The 26,765-nt window shown below is 31.8% G+C and overlaps 1 protein-coding gene and 1 pseudogene across 6 annotated transcripts; both read right to left on the bottom strand.

Moving 5' to 3' along the window:
- Positions 1-420: 420 nt before the first annotated feature.
- On the bottom strand, positions 421-11,721 carry MED19A (mediator of RNA polymerase II transcription subunit 19a-like protein). Of its 6 annotated transcripts, none has more exons than XM_019196209.2 (9): positions 11,563-11,721; positions 11,223-11,349; positions 2,827-2,890; positions 2,432-2,721; positions 1,986-2,213; positions 1,365-1,424; positions 1,085-1,226; positions 854-978; positions 421-732 (listed from the first exon to the last, which is right to left on the bottom strand). In XM_019196209.2, exons 3-7 carry the CDS (start codon positions 2,855-2,857, stop codon positions 1,176-1,178), a joined length of 660 nt encoding a protein of 219 aa, XP_019051754.1. In that variant the 5' UTR covers positions 2,858-2,890; positions 11,223-11,349; positions 11,563-11,721; the 3' UTR covers positions 421-732; positions 854-978; positions 1,085-1,175. The 6 variants fall into 6 exon arrangements, with proteins under 6 accessions (XP_019051754.1, XP_019051755.1, XP_010245175.1 ...); XM_019196210.2 differs by having other exon boundaries at positions 889-978; XM_010246873.3 differs by having other exon boundaries at positions 491-978.
- An 11,997-nt stretch (positions 11,722-23,718) lies between these two features.
- LOC104588798 (mitochondrial uncoupling protein 3 pseudogene) lies at positions 23,719-24,329 on the bottom strand (annotated as a pseudogene).
- Positions 24,330-26,765: the final 2,436 nt, after the last annotated feature.

Here is a 26,765-nt window from a genome sequence, read left to right as displayed (position 1 = left end):
TGTTTTTAATATTTTTAAGCCCTGTGGTGAGAGGACCCTTGGCCTCCACACATTCATCTTTATATTATAATTATATAGATATAGATATACGGTCAACAATGGGTGAAATAAAAAATAAAGTATCGGTCTCCTTCCATCCTTGCCGTGTGCGGTGTGCCAGTAAATTTCAAAACCAACAACCATCACCATGCTTGTACATGGCCATGGCCTGTTCTGATCACACAGAAGACCACCACCCATTTAAGGAACAGGTGGTGTATCCATGTGAAAGTTGAAACCAAATGCCAACCCTCAAGACAAGACCCAAGGTTGCTAGCGCCCAACCAGAAAACGACTTTAGCTGGGTGTCAAGACAAGGACGAATCGCCTTATCCTCTTTGAAGTTGAAGCGTGTTTTGACTAGAAATATACAACAGAGGATGTACAAAGTATGAGACAGATGGAATTTTTACTATGTAATACCGATCCCTGTGCCTTGGCTTCACGTCTAGACGTTCATGCAAAAAATTTAGTACATTCATTTTCCTTTCTCATCGCTCTCTCCTGTTCCAACTCTACTCATCTCTCTCTAACAGGCCTTGTTACATTAATTCAAATTCAACTGGACTGTATTCTGTAGTTCAGTATACCTCAGCTACAACTATGTTAGTGGACGTTAGACCTAGAGAATTTTCATTTGAAAATGTTGGTTGTTAATCCATCTAATAACCCCACTCTTCCTACAATTGAAAGCTGCAAAACCAGAAATCAGATGAAAGTTGTCCATAAATGGGAAAAGAAAAGACAACAACGATAATGTACAAAAATGTTGAGAAAATTGAAGAAAGAAGAAAAAAGCTTGAACAGTACTGACAGTTAAATTAAGCTCCAGTTATGATACAGACATACTTTCATCGATTGTTAGCTTCAGTGGTTATATGCTTCAACCGGTGATTGCAAACCTCTTTTATAGTTCCTCAGTCTGTTAAAGAATTGTATCTGCAGGGGTGAAAAAAAATATATACGTCTTTATGAAATACATGCAGGGAAGCAACAATAAGAAATAGAATGAAGATTAGCGAAGATAGCCATCCAAGTTACATACCTCACAAGATTTGGAAGCATAATGATGAAAAAAATATCCTCCTTGGCACCAAATATGAAGATAAAAATAGACAAGACCAATTGCCAACTAATCAGCTCGCTACCTTTATTGCACTTATCTCATCGATCTTCGAGCTCTTATGCTGAAACAATTCCAGGCAGAGATCAGGATTTTTATTCAAGCAAAGAAGCTACAGAGAAGGAATAGCCTCCTTAAGGAAAATAAAGACCATTGAGTAACAGTAACTGAGAATACCCCACAAGAATCCTGTCTCAATTACCTTACTTTTCTTATGCTTGTGAACATCACTGATATCCTCACTCCCATCATGCTTCCTCTTCTGAAATGGAAAAAAGGCAATAAAATGAATTCATACAAGACTCCTTGGAGACGCTTTAAGTAATTTAAGAGAAACCAAGAATTAAACAATATCCTATTATTCCTATTCTATGAATTTCTGACAATAAATAGAGTGGCAATGGCATATGCTAATATGAGCTTGCAGTTGGAGTGGATGTAATATGAGAGAGAGAGAGAGAGAGAGAGAGAGAGAGAGAGAGAGCCTTCACAAGTGATCACCCATACTTGAAGAGACCAAACTGACATGAGTTCAAGGTCATTTCTTTAGGGCAAAAATTAGCACAAAATTTAATTTGATTTCCCTTCTAGATAAAGCTAACATAACTAATGATTTTCTATATAAACTGAGGATCATTAGAAGTTTAGAATCATGTTTAAAAAGTAGGGGAAGTTTGTCTTAAACAATAATATTTTTAGTTATGTCTTTTTGACAGATAATAATATTTTTAGTTATGTTCTAGTAAACCTGTGATTACCAAAAGGCAAAAAGAAGTCAATAGGAAAGCACACAAGGATTGCACAAATTGAGCATTGTCCTAACCTTTTCATGGTGTTTCTTTGAGTGTTCAGCACCAGAATCATGATGTCCACTTTTATCTTTCTTTTTCTCCTTCTCTTTGTCTTTACTTTTGTCCTTGTGGCGGTGTTTGTGCTTCTTGTGTTCCTTGTCTTTCTCTTTATCCTTGTCCTTGTGTTTTTTATGCTTCTTCTCCTTGTCCTTCGATTCACTTTTTGATTTTCCAGCAATGGTGGGGATCCCCTTTTCAGACTAGCAACCAACAAAACAAACAAATCAGAATATATGAACACACTTATGGAACCATCAACATAAAGTTGAACCATTTCAACTCTGAAGCATCTGCAGATCACAAACTGACAAAGTGAAGCTGGTATTCCAACTAAGAGACTTATCCAATTACACCAAAAACAACAGATCTAAAGTAGCATATTGCAAGGTAATAGATTAGGATTTAGTAAAGTTCTTACAGAAGGAAGATCGATTGGGGCTGTTTCTCTCAGCAGGAATGCTTCTCTCAGGGTATCCAAGTCAAAAGGCTGAATTTGTGCATTTGTATCTCTTACGTATGGGGTGTTCTGGAGAAGCTGCCCCAATTCCATCCCTTCTCCTTTTCTAATCTCTGTGTCTCCTACAACATTGTGGAGATAGTGTGTATCCGAGATTGACAAAGGAAGCGATCTCTTGCAAAAAAACTCATGGTGTACCCCCAATTTATAGTGATATATAAGATCCACAGCACCGGTGAGTTCCCTGGGCCCTGAAGATTAAGAAAAGGGCTTAAATTAAAACTTACAAAACTGAAGGGAAATGGAATACCAAAAAAAGCAGCTGGACCAAAACTCCACTTACAGCCAAAAATTACCTCTTCCGAACTTCTTGCCTTCAGGATCCATCAAAGACACAGAAAAGGCAATCCCATTCCTTAACTGAAATATATAAAAAAAGAACAATTTAATACCTGTTGTCAAGATTTAAATATGCTAATGAAAACTACCAAGATCATGCAGTTGTGGATCATCTACCAAAGTTCATAAGAAAATGAGCTGACAAACAGATGCAAAAGGTTATGAAGCATCAAGAGAGGAATTTATATAATCTAATCTGATTTCTGAAGTTCAGACATAATCCTACTCTTTTTTCTTCACATTGAAAATGGAAACAGTCACTTCTATAGAGCTTTGGTATAGAAGCAGAAGAGATACAATTAAGTGACAAAATGAGAGAAAGTAAAGATGGTTTTGTCATGTGCATAGGAACCAACAGCCCCAGTTAGAAGAAGTGATTTGTTACAAATGTAAGGGGCTAGAAGAGCTAGGGGTAGACCAAAACGGACATGGTAGAAGTAGAAAGAAATGATTTAAACACTAATAATTTTACAGTGGATATGGCTTTAAATAGAACAGATTGGAGAAATAGGATTCATGTAGCCGAAGACAGATCTAATCCAAGTACCCAATCCTCCACCTAATAAAGTTGTCTAAAAGGACTATTCTATCCTTAGAACAAAAAATACATAAAAAAATAAATGGCATTCAACCAAAAAAGACTGCCATACTCCTGCTAATCTTTTAAACATGCAGCCACTAAAAAAGGTCATTTACCTTGTGATTTTCACTTCTCAGGCCTCAACTTTTGGACACATTCCTTTCCACAGGTAATTATGGGATGTTCATTTACCAACTGTTGCAACTCACTATACTACCTAAGCACTCAAAAGACCAGTAAATAATATTTTGTACCCCAATTCTTTATTTATCCATTGGCTCAGTTTGGGAAGAGTACAAATACAAGGTTTTGCACTGTACATAATTGTTTTTGCACCCTTCCCAAATTGAGCCTTTCTAACAACAAATGGATCAAATAATTAATATGAATAAGCATTCCTCATTATAAAATTGGTAGATACATGAGACAAGATACATAAAAAACCTCGGCCTTTATGCTCCTTTGGGACTAAATAATCTCCATACATAAAAAAGAAGGCCAAGGTCTGATCACCTTAGCCTTCTTTTTTGGATAAAAGTTTGATCACCTTAGTTTGGTGTTCCTTTTTTTGATAAATGGAAGTTACATGAGGCAAGATATATATAACACCTTGACCTTGGCCTTAATTCTCCTATGGGACTAAATAATCTCCATACCACTAGTCTGATCACCTTATCTTTTTATTTAGTTTGTTTATTTATTTATTTATTCATTTATTCATTTATTTATCTATCTATTTATTTATTGGTAAATGGTAATGAAAAACGTTATTAAAACGGAGGAAAAACTTCCCTCAAAAGGTAGCAAAAACAAAGATAATTACAGTATGGAGATGATCCCTCAACTCATCAGCTTTTAGTCCTCCTCTTGCACAACAAAAGATGAATAAAAAATGATGCTATTCAATATGCTTTCAAAGAGCTCCTATCTGGATGTTGAAAATTGCTTAAGAATCAAGGTCAATGAACCAAAGATCTCATCTCTCTAATTCCCAATGACAGTTCCCATGGTAAGATGCTTAGATTTGAAAATCCTACTATTCCTTTTTTTACCATATAGACCAGTAAAGTGCAAGAGAAAGAAGGTTCCATAGAATTGCCCCTCTTACACTTAAACTATTCACCTTATATTGATGCCCCATCATCAATATCAGCCAATATTTCAAGGACCAAACCTTCACCCAAGAATTAATCCTCTACAAATGACTAGTCCCAGCCCTACTTCCATAGGGATTGGCCCTAGGTGGAAGAAAGAGTCCTATCTCTCTACCCCGTTTCATTTTAAGGGCTTGTTCATGGCCACATATCACATGGAAATAGTCCACCTACACAGTATCATACATGAGATGCTTAAACAGAGGCCAAGGGGGCTAAAGGGGACCATGATTGGTCCACCGTCCAATGTTTATGTACACTCCCCTCCCCCAACTCATGGGGAATTCCCCGGGCCCACCTTTGTACATCAGTCCATCACAAATATGAAGTGATTATGGATGGAACCTTGTTGTATATTCAGAAATGTAAATGATTGGGAAAATAGTACCTCCACCCATCCACCCATTATTTTGTGGAATATTCAGATAAGGCACAAAGAAATGGATATCCAACAGTCTTGTATATCCATTTCAGTTTCAAGATACAGAGAAAGCTGGAGATATTAAAATTTCCCAACACTTGATAATTAATATTATCTTTGCAACATCTCAATCCCTATTCAATCCTTCTTTTAAGGTTAGAGCACAATTATTTCCTAGTCCTATAAACCTTTCAATAAAACCACATTTGGACCAAATATCAATCAAGTGTACAAGGTTTGTGGGAACAACTTAACTTACCCCAGAGCTCTTTGTTAAAGTCTTTTTATTAAGTCAAACAGAAAGACAAACTCAATATGAAAAACTTGAATATTTATTTAGGATTCTATTTTTGTTTAAATGCTTATTTCCATGTGCTCTGACTTGTAAGTAATATTTTGAAAAAGGAAACCAGTCACTGTAATAAAGAAAAGTTTCTTCCCAGCTTTGTGCACTACTACTCACATGCCTAAGATTTGCATGTCTCCCTTCTTTTGTACACTTTGGACAATAGAACTTAGATGCCTTGTTATCATGGTATGAGTCAAACAATGACTATGAACCATAGTTGTCAAGGCAACGCCTAGGCTACAAGGCGCCCTTGGAGGCTCGCCTTGCCTAATCGCCAAGTAGTTTTCTATAGCGTGTTATAAAAAAAAAACTTTTATATTCGTAATTTTTTTTGAGGTTATAATTATAAAATAGACATTTTTAAACTAAAATATTCATTTTGTGTGGCTTATATACTAATTTCTTTTTATTATTTTCTTATTTGTTAGGGTTTAATCAACACAAACATTGCTAAATGCTGTATTGAACCCTCAAAGACTTCAAAACCTGAACCAATAAGTAAGGAAGACCATAAAATGTTGTCCAATCAACACATTTTCTTCTTTTTCTTCTTCTTTTTCTTTACTAATTTTGTGTGTTCATATACTAATTTCTTTTCCTATAACAGAAATAGGGGTTCAGCCCCTATATTTTTTGAATTTTCTTTTCTTTCTTCTTTTTCTTCTCATGAATATGTTGGAATATGTTGATTTTCTACACTTTAACATGAAGTTTATACTTTTCTTATGAAAATTATGGATATTTATTAAGGAAATGAGTATGGATCCTAGGGAACTACCCTAGGATACATATTTTTTACTTGAAAAAATCCATCGCCTAGGCGACAATGCGCCCCCCTGTCACCTAGCCTCGCCTTGGCACCTTGAAAACTATGTTATGAACATAGGAGAGAAGGGTCCAGCAGAAGGAATGACATGTCATTCAACTCTGTGATTATCTATTACAATTTAATATTAATTGGCCACTCAAAACCTGTTGCTTTTCTTTTGTTTCTAATCTTCTTTTTGAAGGTGAATAGTTTATCTGTTGTATATAAAAATATAATTCATTTTATTTTTTTCCAACTTTTCTGTACCTTTTCTCACTTTAATTCACTGCTGTTTATTTATCAGAATCTGTCTTTGTGTATAAGAAAGTTCATGAGGCTTAAGAATGAACCCTTTAGGCTCAGCACTCAGACATCACAATTCACACATCAGGAAGCCTTGGAACATTACCTCCACTTCCACCTTTAAAACACTAACTGGATCTCTAAAAGTCAGGGTCCAAAAGTTATATTAATTGAATCTGTATTTTCTTCATAGGGATTGTAGATGGATTAAGGAAAGATCAAGGCTATTCATGGCTTGTTTACAATAGAGATTATACAACAAAGGTCTAAACCTATTCATCAAAAAAAAAAAAAAAACAAAGGTCTAAACCTACCATAAACTTATGCTTGCCACTTGGCATTTAATATAACAATTGAACACCATAATTGCACCATTACTACATAGCCTAAATAGAAAAGTTCAAATGAACTAAGATTGCTGGCACGTGCACAAAGTAAAATGGCATACAGAATAGCCTTTGAAGAGAAATAGAAGCTAGCCCTTTGAGGTAATGATGAAAAAGTTTTTTTTTCTTTTTTGGAAAAGGAAAGGTAATTTTATTCAAAAAAAAAGAGAACATACAAACAGAGTTCAGGCCAAGGAAAGCAGCCTGAGAACAACACAAGTTACAAGCTCCAACAGGACTGAGACCAAAATAAAAGAGGCAAATTCAGGTGTCTGAACTCCTCAGTAGCAGACACCCAAGAGATCAGCTTGCCCACTGCTCTCTGCACTAGATCTTCAGGACTTTTAACTCTATTACAGAAAATTCTGTTGTTCCTTTCAGTCCAAATGGACCATGAGATATTCTAAAGTTCATATTACAAGACTCCGAGATATTCAATGTGAAAGATCAAAATGCTTTTGAGAAGAGGTTCTCCAATTTACTTCAGCAAGAAACCAAATAGCACAATACTCTACATACAACTTATGATGTCTATACTGTCATAATATCAGTTAAGTCATTAGAGATATTGCAAAAGTTTATTGATATATTAATTATCAAAAAAAGCTTATTGATGTATTGGAGCATAAGCCATAAAGCAAGTGAAGAATACTTGATGGATGATGTAACAAGCAAAACTCAGTTTACACCACAGTGAGCACCACATAAGCATTAGATTTGGTGACCATTAAAGATAAGTTAATGCTTTCTGAATTCTCTTTTTTGAAAAGAAATGCTTTCTGAATTCTAACTATGACAAGGATGTTTCTATTAGTATAGTGGTCCATCCATCTACTACTAGATGCAAATACAAAATGCTATGATTATCAAACTAAGACAGATATACAGGGAATGAGGTAACATATCATTTATTGGAGGTTCAACATGGATATTTAGCATAGTTGATGGCAGCAAGGCAAGGCAAGGCAAAGCATCAGCATAGCACTTTATCAGTAGGCACCTGGCCCAGTGTTTATCCATTGTTTAGGCAATAAACCTAAAGAAAATATGAGTTGTACACTGAAACAAGTTGTCAAGGTGATGCCAAAGTGACAAGGCATTTTGGGGATCACCTTGTGCTTCACTTGGTTTTTCCAAACATAAGGTCTATAGATTTAGACATTTAGTGCTGCTAAACAAACATTATCGTATAAATAAGGTAAAAGGGTGTAAGAGGGCATCATAAAAGACTAAACCTCTACTTATCAAAAAAAAAAAAAAAAGACTAAACCTCCCTTTCCCAGGAAAAAAAAACAAAACAAAGCAAAAAGAACCAAACTTCAATGAACAATTTAGTCTAATAATACCTATTGTACTACCTTTTTTATATCAGTAACTCAGAAGGAAATTCATTAAAATTATGAGAAACAGAACAACAAGAAGTTGTGGAAAAAACAAATAGACTCGACAAAGCCTAAACCCCACAGAATTACAAATGAGCCCAAAACATAGATTGTCTCTGAACCCCTTGCTCAGCTAGACCATCCGCCAAGCTGTTTCCAAACCTTCTAACCCAATATCTATTTTACTACTATTAATAACATAAAATAAAAATATAAGAGCATTATGTGGTGACATTCATATAAATATTTAGGGATTTGTGAGAGGCAACCCTCCAAGAGCACCTTGTTGCCTAGGCATTGCCCAGGTGCCCACCTAGGCATCCACTTGACAACTATGCCCACTGCTTTCTTTTACACAAACCAAACAAATTCCCACTATATATCCAACCTGCATTAATATAATTGATATTCATTCCATGGTTTTCATAAGCTATATAGGGTTGCCTTGATTCTACTTTTAATATTTTGATTCTTTTATGGTAGATTACTTTTAATGTTTTCTATTTACTACACCAACCAAGGAAAAAACTAAAGTCACCTAAATTTTTTTATGTGAGAATCATTAACTAGGTGACAAGGTACAGCAACAACTGTTGCACAACCTCAGCTTGGCACCTTGACAACTATGAGCTGAAATTAAATACCTTTTTAAGTTTCCTAATATGAATTGAAAAATGAATTTTAGCAAGGGAACCAGCGAGAAAGAAAATGAAATAGCAACTTAGGAATGTTAGCAAATCACAGTTATAATAGCCTTTGGTAGCTTAAGTTATTAGACATACACAAGAATTAAAAAAAAAAAAAAAAAACATATTTAGCAATGCCAAGTCATCAATGTACAAACTTATGATCAAAAACCAAATACACTGTTAAACTTACATGCTAAAAGAACAACCAACAACTGGAAGGGGAAAAACATATATATTCAGTTTTCTTTTATTGGTAACTGTTGATATTTATTGATATGTAGAAAATAATATATACAGCTGTAGTTACATCCTCAAAAGTGTTGGGCTACCCAACCCCATGTGTTTCTTTAGTAATACTAAAATTTTATTAACAGAAAATAAGGCGGCATGAGAAAGGACTTTGCAGGAAGAATAAAAACAGAGGGTCATACCAAGATGTCCAATACACATCCCACAACAAAAACAAAAGAGCCTCTATAACCACCTATCTACAATTGCCACAAACCATCTTCTTCCACAGTGGGTCATACCAAGATTTACAATATACATCCCTCAACAAAAACAAAACAGCCTCTAGGGCCACCCATCTACAATTACCGCAAACCATCTCCTTCTACAGAGCCTTAAACCAGCATCCTCACTGAGCAGGCTTGTTAATGACCCCACCCAACCAACAAGCTGAAATACACAGACTGCATTACAGTGCTTGCTTTTTTCCCCTACCACCTCTACCTTTTCCTCTCAATCTACTCATCCACCTCTACCTCCGGTCACAGCTGGTACCTCCTCACCACCACTCTCTCCTTCACTCTCAACACTAGGCACCTCCACCTCCAACCGAATTTGTATCATCATGCTTACACCATTACAAAATAACCCCCCATGATAGCTTTCAGTTCAACCCTTCAAAATTTGGACTTTATTATGAGAAAAATAAATGGGGAAAAAGCTCTTGTGATGTGCAGAGAGACCCAAAACACACAAATACTTGGGAGGGAAAGAGAGGAAGAGAAAGAAAAACAAGGGAATAAAACATAACGGAGAAAGTGAAGGATGAAGAGAAAAAAGCCCCTTGTTTTCTTTCCATTTGTTTTGTAATCAAATAGTTGCTAATGCTTCTTCTGTAATCAATTGGTTTTCACTGCTTGGTGCAACAGTAAAATCTTGGCATGACATGCATGAGAAAACGGGTTTAAGTCAGAGTCTGATAGTGCTCACTTCATGCAAAAAAGAAATGCTAAAAGTTATTACTTTTCCTGTCTACCCCTCGCAAGACCACAGATAGCAGGGACCAACATTGAGTTATGACCCTTTGGCAGTTTGTCAGCTTTTAAGTCCTAATCCTCAAATTAGGCTGTTAAAAGAATAAAAGTATTCTATTATTCTATTATTTATATGATGATATATGTACTGCATAGACAAGAACAAGATATACTCTATATACCTACTTCACATATTCATAATTTATAGCAAGGCAAGGTAGGATACTGAGCACCCTCATAACACTTTCTTGCCTAGGCAGCTGCCCTGATAACTATGATATCTAGACTTCTTTAATTCTCGTATTTGTCCACTGAGTGAACTTCTAAAGCAACAAAAAGTGTTTAAGAGCTGTTGGGTTTTATTTCTATTAATATATAGTTTTATTTAGAAATCAAGTGCACTAATAGTTAATAACTGCTAGCCGGCTATGACTAGCACTTTGTCACCAATATAACCTTCTATGTTCAAACACTTCCACCAAGAAGCTAAAGAGAGGACTGGAGGCAACCTTGCAACCATGAAGGCCCTAAGTTGACTGAGCCCACATTACCGAACACTGTTTCCCCCTTTTCTTTCGCTCCTTTTCCTATTAACTTCAAATTCCTAACCTAGTCTTTGAATCCAAGCATTTCATAATAAAACAAACAAGAAAATGGAACCGGTTATTTTTTAAAATCAGCAGAAAATGAAACAATTATCTATTAAAATCTGAACGAAATTTAACTAAAAGGCCTCCAACTAGAAATATACCAAAAGACCCACGGTTTCTTACTAAAGAGGAAAATAAGGCAGAAAGATTCTTCCATGATTTCACTTTTCCTTCAATACCCAAAAACCAGTTCAAGTAATTCCGCTGAAAACCTAAAACCCATTTACTTTCCCATATCAGATAATTAATACAGTTCCTTTGTTACCACCAACCAGATTAACAAAACGGAGAACATAAAAAACAAGTTAGCCAAGATTATTCAAGGAGAGAAAAGGCACAAACATCAATAAAAAACACAAAAAAAAATACCTTGACGTAATGAAGCAGTAATCAACCAGGAAGGAAAGAAACCTTAAAGTCAGATAAAGATGGAATCTTTCACGACACAAACTTCAATTCTTCTTCTTCGTAGCAACGAAATCCCAATTCGATGAACCTATACAGAAAGGATCACGCAATCGAGGGTTCCAATCAGCGCAACTCAATGGACACTTGACCGAATCAAATAACAAAATTGAGAAGGAAACTCAGCGTTTCAAAGAAGAATGAAGGACTAAATCTATGAGTTTACAACAAGTTGAATCCACGGAAAGCGAAATTTGAAGTTTGGGAAGATGAGAGGATTGGCGGAGAGAGAGGAAGAGCCGACCTCGTATACTGAAAAGCAAAGCGAGCAGCTTTGGCGGCAGAGGGTAGCGGGATCTGAAAGTGGGAACGAGCCCTAAATAGCTGGATGCCTGGAAGAGAGGGGAAACAGAAACTGGAAAGGGAAAGAAAGAGGAGAAACGCAGACACCGCGCACACATCTAGGAAAATAGTAATATACTACAAAGTAACGAGGTTAGTTTTGGTAATAAAATATTGTGGCTCGTAAACTCCGTTAGTCATTGCATGGTTGACCAAGAACTGTCAACTCCCTCCACTATGCTGACACCTGGCAAATCTGATTTAACGGGAGAAGATGATGTGGCAAAATCTCGAAAAGCTTTTTGGACCCACCTAAATTGCCACATGTAAAGTTTCTTTATTTTATTCACCTGGTTGATACAACTCCAGCATGGGAAAAGAGAGGGGAGTTCATCCGATGATTTTATGGGCTAATTCAAACCCTCACAGGTATCTTGTACCCGTAAATAGCATGTGCACGTGGAAATTTTAAATTAAAATAATAATAATAATTATTATTATTATTAAAGTTTGTATTTCATTTTCATTATTGTTAAAAATATTTATTTTAATAATTATTTTTATTTAATATGATAAATATATAAAATTATAAATATTGTAATGTTTTCAACAAAATTTTATACGTTTTCATTTTTTGTGTTATATCTTTATTAAATATTTATTATTTAAATATGACATCATGAGTTGATTCAATAAGTTAAATCATTCAACAAAATAGTTTTGCTTTCATATCAGCTTTAAATTATATATTTAATCTATATTATTTAAATAAATTTTTGCTTATTGCACTTATTTTATTTCATATAATTAATAATATATAATGTTAGAGATGTGTCAAAATTTTTTATAATATTTTATGTTTTTTTTTTATTTTTTATACTTTTTTTATTTTAAAAAAATTATTAATTAATCATCACATCATCAATTAATCCATTTGACCTAAATCACTAACTAAACACCAAAAAAGGAAAATGGTTTGATTTATAGGTTGACTTTAAATTTTGTATTAATTTCCATCATTGTTAAAATTAGTTATTATGTATAATGTACCCAATATTTTATTTTTTTATAAATATATAACATCAAGAAAGTGACCATTTTTTCTAATTTTTTCTTTATTTATGTGATTCTTTGTATTTTATTTTTAAAAAAATTATTATTTGACTATGACATCATTTCATTTCTAGATTGATTTTGGATTTGGTATTCCATTTCCATCATTAATAAAATTACTTCTTACATATAATACTTATTTTTGTTCAGTATAATGAAATATAATATTAGAGATATGCCCAATTCTTTTTATTTTTTGTATTTTTGTATTTTTTATTATTTAATTATAGAATTATTGGTTAACCCATTTGACCCAAATGGTTGAATTGATTATCCACCACTAGGAGGGAAGAAAATGTTTTTGTTTTCAAAATATTTATTTTTTTGAGAAAATTTAACCAAAACTATTTATTTTTATGCTCTTAAAATTGATGTGTATGTAAGTAGTAGAATTTATTGATGAGAAAATATATCTTAAATATAGGATTTAATGAGAGAATATACCTTAGATATGAGACTTAATGAGAGAGAATAAGAAAATAGTTTTATTTTCAATTGGTTTTAAATTTTATATTCCATTTTCATCATTAATAAAAATATTTCTTATTTGTCATACTCATTCTTGTTTAATATGACAAATATATGATGTTTAAAATGTTCCCAATTTTTTCTTTAATTTTTAATACTTTTTACATTTTATCTATTTTATATTTTTTTATTATCTATTTGTGGCAACACTAGTTGAATTGATTTAATTTCTTACCACCACCTAGATGAAAATATTGTTTTTCCCAAGTTGGTTAATTTTAAAAGTATTAGTTTTTATGCTTTTGGAATTAATATGTATGAATTTAATTAATGGAATTAAGTGATAAGAAGAAACAAAAATCCCTTAAATATATGATTCAATGAGGGTGAATAGGAGTTAATACTTTAAACATGGGGTTTAATGAGAGAGAATTGAATATACTCAATAATAGTATTCAAATTACATTTTATGCCTCATAATAAAGAGGGACCATATCTCAAAAGAGGGTGTTTTAGTCAAGAAAATTTCCAAAAATCTTAGACCCCATTTGTACTTTTTATAGTAGTATAGATATGGATATAGATATAAATATGTGAAATATTATGACATTTCAAGTGGGACCATAGAATATTCTAGATGTATGATATAAGATAGATGTACAATGGAAGAAAAAAATCCCAAAAATTAGTCATTTTCACCTAGGTTTATGTGGCTAAATTCGTGATCACCTGGATAATCAACACCAACCGCCATAGTGGTGTCGACGGGTCGAGTTCTACTTAATAGAATTGAATCAATTGGCTGATTATGTTGGTTTTGGTGTTGTAATTTTGTTATTAGGTCAAGACTTTTTTTTGTTATGAATGATTGATTATATAGTTATATAATAATATATAAAATAATATCCTGATTTTTTATAAATTTTGTTATATTTTTATGTCTACATCTATTTATAAAATAACTATGGTTAAAAACACTTTTTTTTTATGATTTTATCAACATATAAATAGTTTAATATTTTACTCTCACTTTTTACTACTATGTTTAAAAAATGAAGTTCTAAGCATAGTTCAAAATATCAATACACTTGTGTATATTAGCAAAGGTGTATCGGTGCTTTAAGTCATGTGCTTTTTAATTTTTAGTTTTTTAATTTCATTGTTATAAGTATTTTTATATTATTTAATAAACAAAATAAATGGATTCTTGAAAACACCTTTAAATATGTGTATCGAAACTTTATCTATATGATACCATACACCTCGTACAGCGTGTATTGCATCGATACTTTGAACCTTGGTTCTAAATTATTATTATTCTTGGTAATTGTAGATGCCAAGTATTACTGAGTCTAATCGAAAATTGGATTTGATCTTCATAAGATCGTGCTCACACTGTTCACACAATCCCGTACAGCCTTACATTGGATATGTCTCCCCATAAAAAAAAGAAAACAAGTATATAGATACTCAAGGATTAAAGTATCGGTTTCGGGTATTATATCAGAGAATTTAGATACAGATATAGATACGCTTTGGAAACGCATGGATACGGATGAAAAATATAAAAACAGATAGATATGTTAGGGAAATACATACATTTTCCACGAATACATTAATAACAATAAATTTAAGACCAAAATAGTCACAAATAGTATTTAAATACATAAAAAAATGTATATTTTAATGGTGTATATGAAAAGAAATATTACAATTAATATATCATGATGCTTAGATATCATATAATTTTATGGGGTTTTTATTGTTCAGTCCACCCATACAAATCTTAGCCCCATTGTACAAGTGAGATAAATCCTGATCGTGGATCAATGCCAAATCCACAAGCAATATGCGGTTTATAGGGGGCTACTAGTAGACTAGGAGGGGGTTGTAATTTCAGATTTTTGAGGTGGATTACAGTCTAGTTATCCCTAATTTTATTTATAATGCATCAATCAAGAGTCCAAGACACTAAACACATGTGCATATTATATTTTAATTATTATATCACTTATTTTTTATTTTACTATTTTAATTTTTTAACATTAACAAAAAATAAATTAAATATTAAATTCTCAAATGCAAATTAAAATACCAATTAATAATTCACAAAGATATAATATTAACTTAAAGTATATCGAATCTGTTAAAATTTCTAAGATACATATCCTATACAAATTCATATTTTTTAATTAATAAAGTAATTATTCCATTGTTAATATTTTTATTTCTATAAATAATTCAAAATAAAAAATCATTTTTTGAAATAAACATAGATTAGTGAATTTGATAAATTCAATTTAATATTATATTCTTCAGTATTTTGTAAATAATATTTTTATTTTTTATAAATAATAAATATGTTGTTATTACTTATTAATATTAATTAATAATTTTTAAAAATATATAAACATTTAAAATGCATATCATATGCAATTTAAATATTAAAATAATTATTTTATTTGTATAATTTTATTGATATTAAAAATCATCTTCTTATATAAATATGGACTTGATAGATTATTTGTTCTATTAATTTATAAAATACAATTTTTGAATATTATTGCTTGGAATAGTTAGAACTGTTAAATATAAACACATGTTTTTTGTTTAAATTGTATGTTGACACAAAAGCATAATAAAATTTATTTTATTATGTTTAATAACATAAGATAAAGCCTAGCTTGATGGTTTAGAGTGTGGAGAAAAATAGTGCGTTCGAATGACTTGGGTTCAAATTGGCATAGTTGCATTTTTTATGAAGTATAAAGAGACGCGGCGTTTTGGGCGTATCGTCCCGTATCAATGCCCATTGGTCAATACAATATGAAACATGCCAATACGGATTTGTATATGAACGACTTATGGGATACGTTTCTATTCGTTACTTATCCCGTATACGATATTTAAATATGTCGATATTTAAGTCCTTGGTTCCTATTAATAATTGATTTGGTTCTAGTTATGATTGTCCCAATTAATAATTGATTCGATTATAGGTGTTTCTTACACTTTAATTTAATTAGAATGGAATTCACACACTTGTTCCTAGGGGTGCAAATAGACCGAATCATGATCCAATTCAAATTAAAATCCAGTCCTATTCCAAAATTGGATGCCCCTGGTTAAATTTTCGAATTAGATTTAATCGAAAAATAGGTTTGTTAAAAAATTGAATCACCCCTATCCGATCTGATTTTTTTTTATATATAAATAAACAAGTTTTACTTGAGTTTTGGTTGACAAACCCTAATTTCTTCTTTCCAATTCTACTCCTTTTAATGATTGTTACTTTGAAGCTTTTAATGTTCTTTGAGTTTGGTCGATAGAAAATGGCATGTCTCCCTTTTCAAATTGGAGAACAATTGTCTATTTACCTCTGTTTTATAAAGGTGTTCCAAAATACAAAGACTCTCATGGATTAAAAAAAAATGGTAGACTAGTGTTTCTATTAGCATCATGTGTAAAACCTCTAATTCTAAGTATGGTAAACCAAAATTAGAAGATTCATGCACATGATTTAATTATACACAAATGGTCCATTTTTTAGGTAAGTCAGTCTTTTGTTTCTCATCCAATTTGAATTCCAAAACCCTAAAAGGTTCATATCAAAATTTTGTAATCTTATTTTTTTGGTGATTTCATTTACATTTTTTTATTTGAAATCACATATTGAGTTTGTAGAACTAAAAAAAGAGGATGACACTACTCTTATTTATGGAGATGAGTTTCTCCTTTGAGTTTGGAGTCTCAAGAAATCTATATGTCGCATTAGATCTTCCAAAGACATGATTGTTAGACCATGCTAAGAAGCACCTTAAGGTATGATAATTCTCCTTTACATGAAAGAAGATAAAAGGCAAGGAATTGGGGTTTTTGTTTTTATTTTATTTATTTAATTTTAAGTATATATTATCTTCTTCTGTGCATTATCTTGTGGGTTTACATGTATTTGAAGTAGGTTTTGGTTATTTAATTGTCTTTGAATTTTTATTTTCGGAGTGGATTAATGGTGTTCGGGTGGTATACTAATTGGCTAAAGCTGCCATGTGGTCGCTTGCGTAGCCAACATCTTCGAGCCACGCCAGCCCTCATCCAAGCATTTGTTTCACCAAAGACTCTATGAGGAAGTGAAGTTCTACACTGATAAGGAGACATGCCCCGCCGGGGAAGGCGGATCCTCCTGATAACCTCGGTGGACGACCTCATCTTGATAACCTCGCGAAGAACATGTCCGACTACAACACAGACACTTGCCTATTTAAAGGCATCACTCCCTCAAAGTAAAGGATTTTTGACTTAGTAACACATGTTCCAACTAAGGGTGCTTACGGTTCGGTTAATTGGTTGACATTTTATATATTATATAAATATATAATAAAACACTAAATATATATATATATAATATTATATTATATATTATAAATATATATACATATATATATTTATATATAATGCATATTTATTAATTTATAATATATAAAAAATATATAATATATAATATACATAAATATAAATAATATATATAAATATATGTATATCGATTGGTTTGGTTAACCATCGGTTTTCTATTTTGGTTAATTGAAACCGAACTAATACCTTTGGATTTTTATAATACCGAACTGACCGGTTCGGTAGTCTTTTAACAAAACCCCTACATTAAAATGGGTCCAAGTAGTCTTTTATAAAACTAGGTCTTTTTTTTCTAAACTTTAGTTTGATTAGTTCTTAGACACAAGTAACACTAGATTTTATGATTTAAACATTAAGTAGTCATGGGCTTTATACTTTAGCAGAGGTTCTCCACTGTATATTCATTATTGATGTTGGGAAAGCATGACTTGTATGTATTACAAGTTTTTATCTACTACAATTGTAGTCACTATGTATGCAATTTTTCTATTGTCTTTGTTATGTTGTATTATTTACTTTTACTTAGTCTTACTTATCCTGCTTATATTTTTTATCAATTTATTATGTGGAGTTAAGTGTAAGTTTTATATATTTTGAATTGGATAATTGTTGGATTGTAAATCATTTGAACTAAACCATTAGGATACTATATGTTATTAGATTGTATTCAAAATCAGATAATTGATTAATTGTAGATCATTAAGTTACAACTGATCAAATATATCTCATTAATAGATCTTTTAATCTTGGATGAAAAATTATATTCTCTTCAAGGACAATTGAAAAGATAACTTTTTTGTCTCTGATTATATTTTTTATTTGTATTTATTAGTCCAATTTTTACTTAAAATCATTTTATATAAAGAATATGCATGCTATTTATTCTTTTTCTTTTATTAATGAAACGATTACCTTCAAAGTAGAGGAAAAAGTTAACCCAAGGAAATTTTTTTGAGAGTTATTACCATTCTTATGGTGGTTGGCTATAGTGTTTTTTCACACTTTATAAAATCATGGAGTTATTTTTTTTGATATCTTGGTTTGTGTGAAATGTCTTAGTAAAACTTCGAAAGATCGCACTGTTTAACTAATGATGTTATATTGAACAATTCAATTTGAACAAATAATTAACATACTTCAAAATATCACACACACACACACTTGTAATGATTTTTTATATTCTTTATGTTTTTTTATAAAATTACATGTATACCCTCATTTTGTTAAAAATGTATATGATAAAAATGGTTAAAAAGATGCTTGCTTTTTTTTTTTTGTTTTTCTTTGTGTTAGCAAATGTGCACATGGTAATTTTAGATGATGATGATTATCATAGTAATAATATGTGTCCAAATTTTTATATTTCTATGTGTATAAGAATAATTCTTATTTATCACATTTATTTTCATTTAATATGAAGAAAATATAATATTAGAGATGTACCTAAATGTTTTCAACAAAAATTCTATATTTTTTAGTGTTTTAATATTTTAATATATATTTTAATTTTATTATGCACTTATGACACCAAGGTTTAATACGCTTGGCCCAAAAGGTTGAATTGTTGGCTTGCCACCAAACAGTAAAACAATTCCATTTTTGGGTCGCTTTTAAATTTTGTATTTTAATTCAGTCATCAATAAAAAACACTTCTTATTTATTACACTTATTTTTCTTTGGTATGATTAATATAAATTATTACATATGTTCCTAAATGTTTTCTATAAAATTTATTTATTTTTTTGTATATTTATCTTTTTTAAATTATTATTATTATTTAATCATGACATCAATTGTTAACACATTTGACCCAAAAGGTTGAATTGTTGACTCGCTACCAAACAATAAAAAAATTTCATTGTTGGATTGATTCTAAATTTGTATTTTATTTTCATTGTCAATAAAAACAATTCTTATTCATCACAACTATTTTTCTTTAATATGATTAATACAAAATATTAGGGATGTACCCAAAATTTTTTATAGATTTTTTTTTGTTTTCATAATGTTTGTATTGTTTAACTAAGGTATAATGGGTTCATCCATTTGACCTAGATGTTTGAATTTCTTGTGGACCACCTAGATGGAAGAATAGCTGTATTCCTATGTCATATATAAATATATATATATAAATAAACATGGATGTTGTTAAAAATATTGAATTTAGATCTAATTAGTAAAATTTATTGGTAAGAAAAATACCTTAAATATATAATTTAATGGGAGAGAATGGGAGTTAACACCTTAAACATAAGATTTAATGAGCAAGAATTCAATGAAGTGAAAAGTAGTAGTTTAAATCAATGTTCAAAGTATTGATACGTATCGGCTCGTATCGGCCGATATGTATCGTTCCGGAACCCCTCCGATACACCCTTACAGTGGGTGTATTGGAGGTCTAACTGGTTCAGGGGGTAGAGGAGACCTAAATCGCCCCCCTTGAACTGGTTGCGAAAAAAATAAAAAAAGGCCTGAAACACTATATCAATTCGCCCGATATGCCCATACCGGCGTATCGGGCGTATTGATATTTTGAACCTTGGTTTAAATGTCATTAGAATTAGAGAGAGGCTAAATTTAAAAATAGGGGTATTTTAGTTAAGAAGAAAATTTTAATAAAAGAGAACCCTTAAACATAAGATTTAATGAGAGGAAATTCAATGAGGTGAAAAGTAGTAGTTCAAATGTCCTTAGAACTATAGAGGGACCAAATTTAAATATAGGGGAATTTTAGTCAAGAAGAAATTCTTCACATCATTCGTACTTTTAATACTAGTATAGATATAGATGGACTGTTTTGTTTTGTTTTCTGTTAATAGTTTGTTTAATTTTATTAACCTATTGGTAATTAAATCAAATTGAATTAGACTCAGATGTCTGGCATACTTAGCAAATTCAAATTTGAGTTAGTCTTTGTGAAATCCATTGAATCATCAGATCGGATCAAATATAGGATTTACATTACTAAATTAAATTTGAATATGCCCTTATTCAAATTGAATTCATTTTGTTTGCATCCCTACCTATTCCAATTCAAACTGAGCCATTAACAGCTTTAAGCATCACCTATATTCAAGCTATAAATCACCTTTGAAATTTGGGCCCAAATGGAAGGTAAATTTGAGAGTTGTAATATTTGACACCATCTTTTGAATCAACAGCCCTAATTATTACAACCTTTAGCCCACGTTGGACCTTGGGTGGCAAACCCACTAGGAAGTAGGGATGCTCTCATTACACATAGATTAATACCCATTCACATTGGATTGATGGTCCTAATTAGCACAACCTTTAGCCCACATTGGACCATGGGTGGCAAACCCACTAGGAAGTGGGGATGCTCTTATTACACATGGATTAATACCCATTCGCATCATCAAGTGGTTGATTGTAATTTGTAAACTAAAGCTATTGTAGTTGAGAAACCCTAAAGTAGATAGGTGTGGAATAGATGATTTTTTTTTCTTTTTTTTCTTTTAATCAATACCATGAAATTTTACAAACCCATAATTATAGGATGGTATGGATCACCAATCAATTACTTATGCCATTGTTTTAGAGAGTGCTTAGTTGGTGGTTAGCTTCCTATTTAGCTATCCTATCTAGTTTTGGAGCAAAAAAAAAAAAAAAAAAAACCCAACATTCTTTGACATTAGTTTATGGTTATATATGTTTCATAACAATCATAGTTCTTATTAGTGTTTTCAACCCATAGTTTAACCAATTGGTCAGACCAATTTACCGATCACTTGACCAATATTCTAGGTCTGTTTTACTACCATTTTTTTTCCTACAAAAAACCATTGGCTTAGTTAACAACCCGTTGAATTGTTCAACCCAACCAGTAGGTCATGGGTAAAATATTAATTCTCTTATTCCCATTTTTTAATATTTTTGGCCATTTCCATTATTAATAAATAATTATTATCTATCACACATTTTTATTTAACTAGCAAATGTGTACGTGCTTTGCACATGAAAATTTTATAGATGATGAGTAATAATATGAGTCTAAATTATTTTAAAATGTTTTATATATTTCTATGTGTATAAAATAGTTCTTATTTATCACAATTATTTTTGTTTAATGTATTGATCATATAATATTAAAGATGTGCCTAAATGTTTTCTACAAATTGTATGTATTTTTTTTTATAATTTCTGTGTTTTTATCTTTTTTTTTTAATTTTTATTATTTAATTATGACACCATGGTTTTACCCATTTAATTTGTATTGTTGGATTGTTTATCACCACCTAGCAGATAGAAAAAATAATTTCATTTTTGGGTTAGCATTTTTAAACATGGGCTTTATATTGTTAAATTATTGGATAAGGTTTAATAATATAATTTATTGGTGGAAAAAATATCTTAAATATATGATTTAATGAGAGGTATTAGGAGTCCAAACCTTAGATATATGACTTAATGAGATAGATTTGAATGATGTAAAAGGTAATAGTTCAAATTACATTTTCTCTGCCTTCATAGTTAGCAAGGGACTAAAAAAGTTCATTCATATTATAACTAAAAGAAGTTCCGTAAGCTCATCCATAATTTTAATGGTAGTATAGATATAAATGCATTCAATTTTTTCTACATTTTTTTTTATATTTCTATGTGTACAAAAATAATTCTTATTTGTAACATTTTTCTTAATACAACTGATCTTTGTTACAAACAGAAGAAGGGAAAAAATAAATAAAGAAAATAAAAACATGCACACTCATAACATATCTATAATTAGCTAATTAAGTGTAAGAAGTGAAAATCTATATGATATAAAGAATGACACACTTATTGGTGCCAAATATATCTACAATAACACCTAAAGAATTTTGAGATTTCATTTTGGTTTTCAAGAAACTTGAAAATTTTGATGTGTCTATCGATTTCGACCAAGGTCTATTTTCATCATTTCTAATATGTCTGAAAAAAAAGGAATTCTGTAATTTTGTTTTGATCTCAAATGAGATCTAAATGGTGTCACATGATTAAAATGTTGGCTGATTTTAGAAATAAATTAAAAGCATCGAGCACACTAGCAAGAGGCCTCAAATGCTGAGACATTCAAACAATTTATTTTAGTATTATACTTAAAATAACTGAGTCATATAGAGCATGCAACATAGAAAAAAAAATATGTTGTTAGAAGTTAATTAGACATGTAAAATTATATGAGCTATACACAAAAAGAAACAGTTGAAAGGGAAAAAAATAGAACAAATATACTTTTCTCAGTTCAAATATCTTGTTCACTAGTTTGGGAATTTCTGCTATGACATGATCATTAACAAGAAGGTTATTCATAAAAAAAAAAAACAAACAACGTATGGCCTACAATAACAGGATACTAGTTTGACAGAAATAGTGATCACTTCTTCTTGGTTTTGTCTCAGAATTATTCATGCATACATGAATATTTTATTTAAAATCAATAATCTCACAATGCTTCTTTCAAGAAAGATAACATGTAGCTTGCATCCAGCATTCTTGTTACTATTAATCCTTGTTTGATGGTAGCATTAATGCCTTCAGAACATTAGACGGATAAAACTTAGGATACTCTATAACAATTCATACAGAACTTCCATAGCAAATGATAACTTTTTTGCCCTGACACCAATTTGGCCAATGTCCTAGTTTTCATTAATACCTTGTTACTATTAACCCTTGCAACACAGTTATTTTTCAAGCCACAGGCTAGCCTTTTGTTTTGGCCAATGTCTTACTTTTCATTCTTAAAAAAGGCCCACAGTAAGAATTTTGTAACCAAATACTTGGGTAGCAAGAATTGAAAACATGAGGCCAACAGTAGTGAACTAAACGTGGCCAAATTTGTTGCAAGGTAGATTTGCAATATTGTAACCAAAGTACTAAACTAAATTATGCTGATAACTGCCACCAAGGATGGTTATTGTTTTGTGATTTTTTTTTTTTCCTTTTGGTGATAAGTAACTGTATTGGCTTCATTAAGAAACACCTTGCTACCCAAGAAAAAAGTGGATAGAAGGCCAAATAGATACAAAGCCAACTTTTGCTTAAAAAGCTGTTATTTTGCTATGATCATTAAATAGTTAATTGAACTTACAAATGGATCACAAATAAAAGTATTTATCAGAATTTAGAAGGATGAAAAACCTGCTATATATTGGAATTTCTCATATGAACCCCAAAATACAAACTACCAAGGACCAAGCCTTGCCCATGTAGGAAAGACCCCCTTCAACAGTGCACTTAACCCTTCTATTCTCATAGTGTTCATTAAACAATCATAAGAATTCTTATAGATGACTTTAGCCTCCTTGCTTGCAGCTTGGTTCATCATTCTTGTTTTAACTATATCTGCTAGACAACTCAAAGCATTTGCTGAAAGATCTGACATAACAGATGCCAAGGTGTGAGCATATATATTGTCATCACAAACCTCACTCTGGGTAATAAAATGTTTTGCATGATCGTATCAGGCTAACTCTCCCATGTTCACTAAAAATGCCCTTTGAACATTAGGAACAACCCCTCTCCAAAGTCCCCCGAGACCTTCTGTGCCTATTATCTTCTTTAAAGCATCAAATGACCCTGTGTACCTCGGCTCACTTGGAGACCATTTGCTTGCATTCTCACCTTAACAAGATCAGCTGGGCTTGCCACAACCTGTAGTTTACAGGGTAATCTAAAAACATTAAAACAAGGTACAATGTCATATTCCTTTGAAAGATCCACACAATCATGCATTAAGTAGTCACTACCACCAAACCTTAGGAAGTCTGTCCAAATTGATATCCACTCTACTATAAATCAGTATGATCAAATATTTTAATTGCCTAGAAATGTCAAGCTAATTAGCCTTTAATCAAGATGGTTACTGTTGTTAAATTTGGGTGAATAACACAATTAATCAAAGTCAAGGTCAAACATTTGACTAATGGCCTCACATCTAGGGTTTCCCTGAAATTGAGTATTTGTAGCTTAAGTTTCACGGGCAAGGTTCACATAGCTGACCCCATATAGTCAAGATAAGGCTTCAATGATGATGACCTAGAAAAGTAAAAAAAAAAACATAGTGTGGATGCTAAATCAAGTGCTGGAACATAATATCAAGCTATGAATCATACAACATTGGAGCTAATATGTTTGAAGAATCTTTTCCATGAAAAGAAAGGTTTTCTTTTTCACTTCCATTCGTTGTGATAATCAAGCTACCAGACACATATAAATCCTATGTTTCATGAAAGAGGAAAAACATCAAGGTTTTTTGTTTGTAGGGTCGATATCAATGATGTCGACACTCACACCAAATCAGAAAATCAACTTGCAGATCTGTTTACTAAAGCTTTCAATTAACTTAGAGTAGATTTTATCATAACCAAATTATTAAGGCAAAGGCAACCTTGTTATTGCAGTGGAGTACATCAAATAGCTAGGGTGGTGAGAATTTTTTTTTAATAATTATTTTCCTGTTTGGATTTTATAATAACTATTATCGATTAAATTAGGAACTTTTCATTGTACTAGTCGTCTTTGGAGCAATCAATCATATAAAATGGATAGGAGCTGGATTAATCTTCCAAGGTACCCTTCGTAGTACATAGCTTCTTTTCTAGGAATAGATTTCATTATATAGTATTTGGTTTGGTAATATGTTGTTTGGGGTTTAATGCATTCTGTAGGGATGGTCCAACATATTTTGAGAGAGTGCAAAAATTTATTGAATTTGCTGTTGTTAATGGATCTCGTGGTAGTAGGATATTGTGTCCATGTCAAAAATGTGTCAACTCTACATTAGAAGATAAAGAGGAAGTCTTGGGCGATTTATTGTGGAATGGGATGATGCCAAGTTATGCTAGTTGGACTAAACATGGGGAGAAGAAGAATCCTAATGGAAATAATGTACCAAATGTGAATGTTAATATGCATGAAATGTTACGGGATGCTTTTGGAATATCAAACCAAGTGTATGAACAAGTGAATGAAGAAACTGAGAGACCAGATGCATATGCAGGGGTGGGGTCTAATACAGTAGCTAAAGAATATTACAGTTTGTTAATTGATGTTGAGCAAGATTTGTACCCGGGCTGTAAAAAATTCACAAAATTATTATTTATAGTGAGGCTATTTTAGATTAAGTGCCTTTGTGGGTGGTTTGAAAAATCGTTTACCATGTTACTTGAGCTATTGAAAGAGGTTCTACTAGAAGGTGAGGTGTTGCCGAGTTCGTACTACGAAACAAGGAAGATCATAAGGCAACTGGGTTTTGACTATACTAAAATTCATGCATGCCCTAATAATTGCATGTTATATTGGAAGGAAGATGAGCATAGAGACACTTGTAAGGTTTGTGGTACTTCTCGATGGGATCCTTCTTACAACACAAATAATGGCAATGAGGAATCTTCATCTAAATGTAAGGGAAAAATTCTAGCCAAGGTTTTACATTATTTTCCTTTGCGACCAAGGCTATAGAGGTTATTTATGTCATCCAAAACTGCTTCATCCATGAGATGGCATGAAGAAGGATGTACGAAAGATGGGGTATTAAGGCATCCTGCTAATTCTCCAGCTTAGAAAACTTTTGATAGAAAGCACCCATCATTTGCATAAGATTCACATAATGTAAGACTCGGGTTGGCAAGTGATGGTTTTTGTCCATTTGGAATAATGTCTAGTTCTTATAGCATTTGGCCTGTTATGCTTGTCATTTATAATCTACCCCCTTGAATCTGTATGGAGTAGCCATATATGATGTTGTTTTTATTGATTCTTGGACTGTGTGCACTAGGTAATGATATTGATATATACTTACAGCCATTGGTGGAAGATCTCATTGATTTATGGGAAAATGGTGTACTGACATATGATGCATCAAAGAAAGAGTTATTTCCATTACGTGCAATTGTCATTTGAACAATCAACGACTTCCCTGTTTATGCTAGTTTGTCAAGGTGGTCTGCCAACGGTAAACTGGCATGCCTTATGTGTTAGAGGGATACTTGTTCACTAAAGTTGAAGAATTGGCACAAGTTTTGTTATATGGGTCATTATAGATTCTTAGATGGAAATCATAGGTTTTGACATGATAAATTATCATTTGATGATAATGAGGAATGGAGATTAGCACCTATAAGATTATTAGGGAAGCAAGTGATAGATGATGTGCAAGGATTAGAGTAC

Source organism: Nelumbo nucifera, chromosome 3, assembly GCF_055504915.1.
Source record: "Nelumbo nucifera cultivar China Antique chromosome 3, China Antique-T2T, whole genome shotgun sequence".
Lineage (NCBI taxonomy): Eukaryota > Viridiplantae > Streptophyta > Magnoliopsida > Proteales > Nelumbonaceae > Nelumbo > Nelumbo nucifera.
This window is presented reverse-complemented; position numbering and strand designations above follow the sequence as displayed.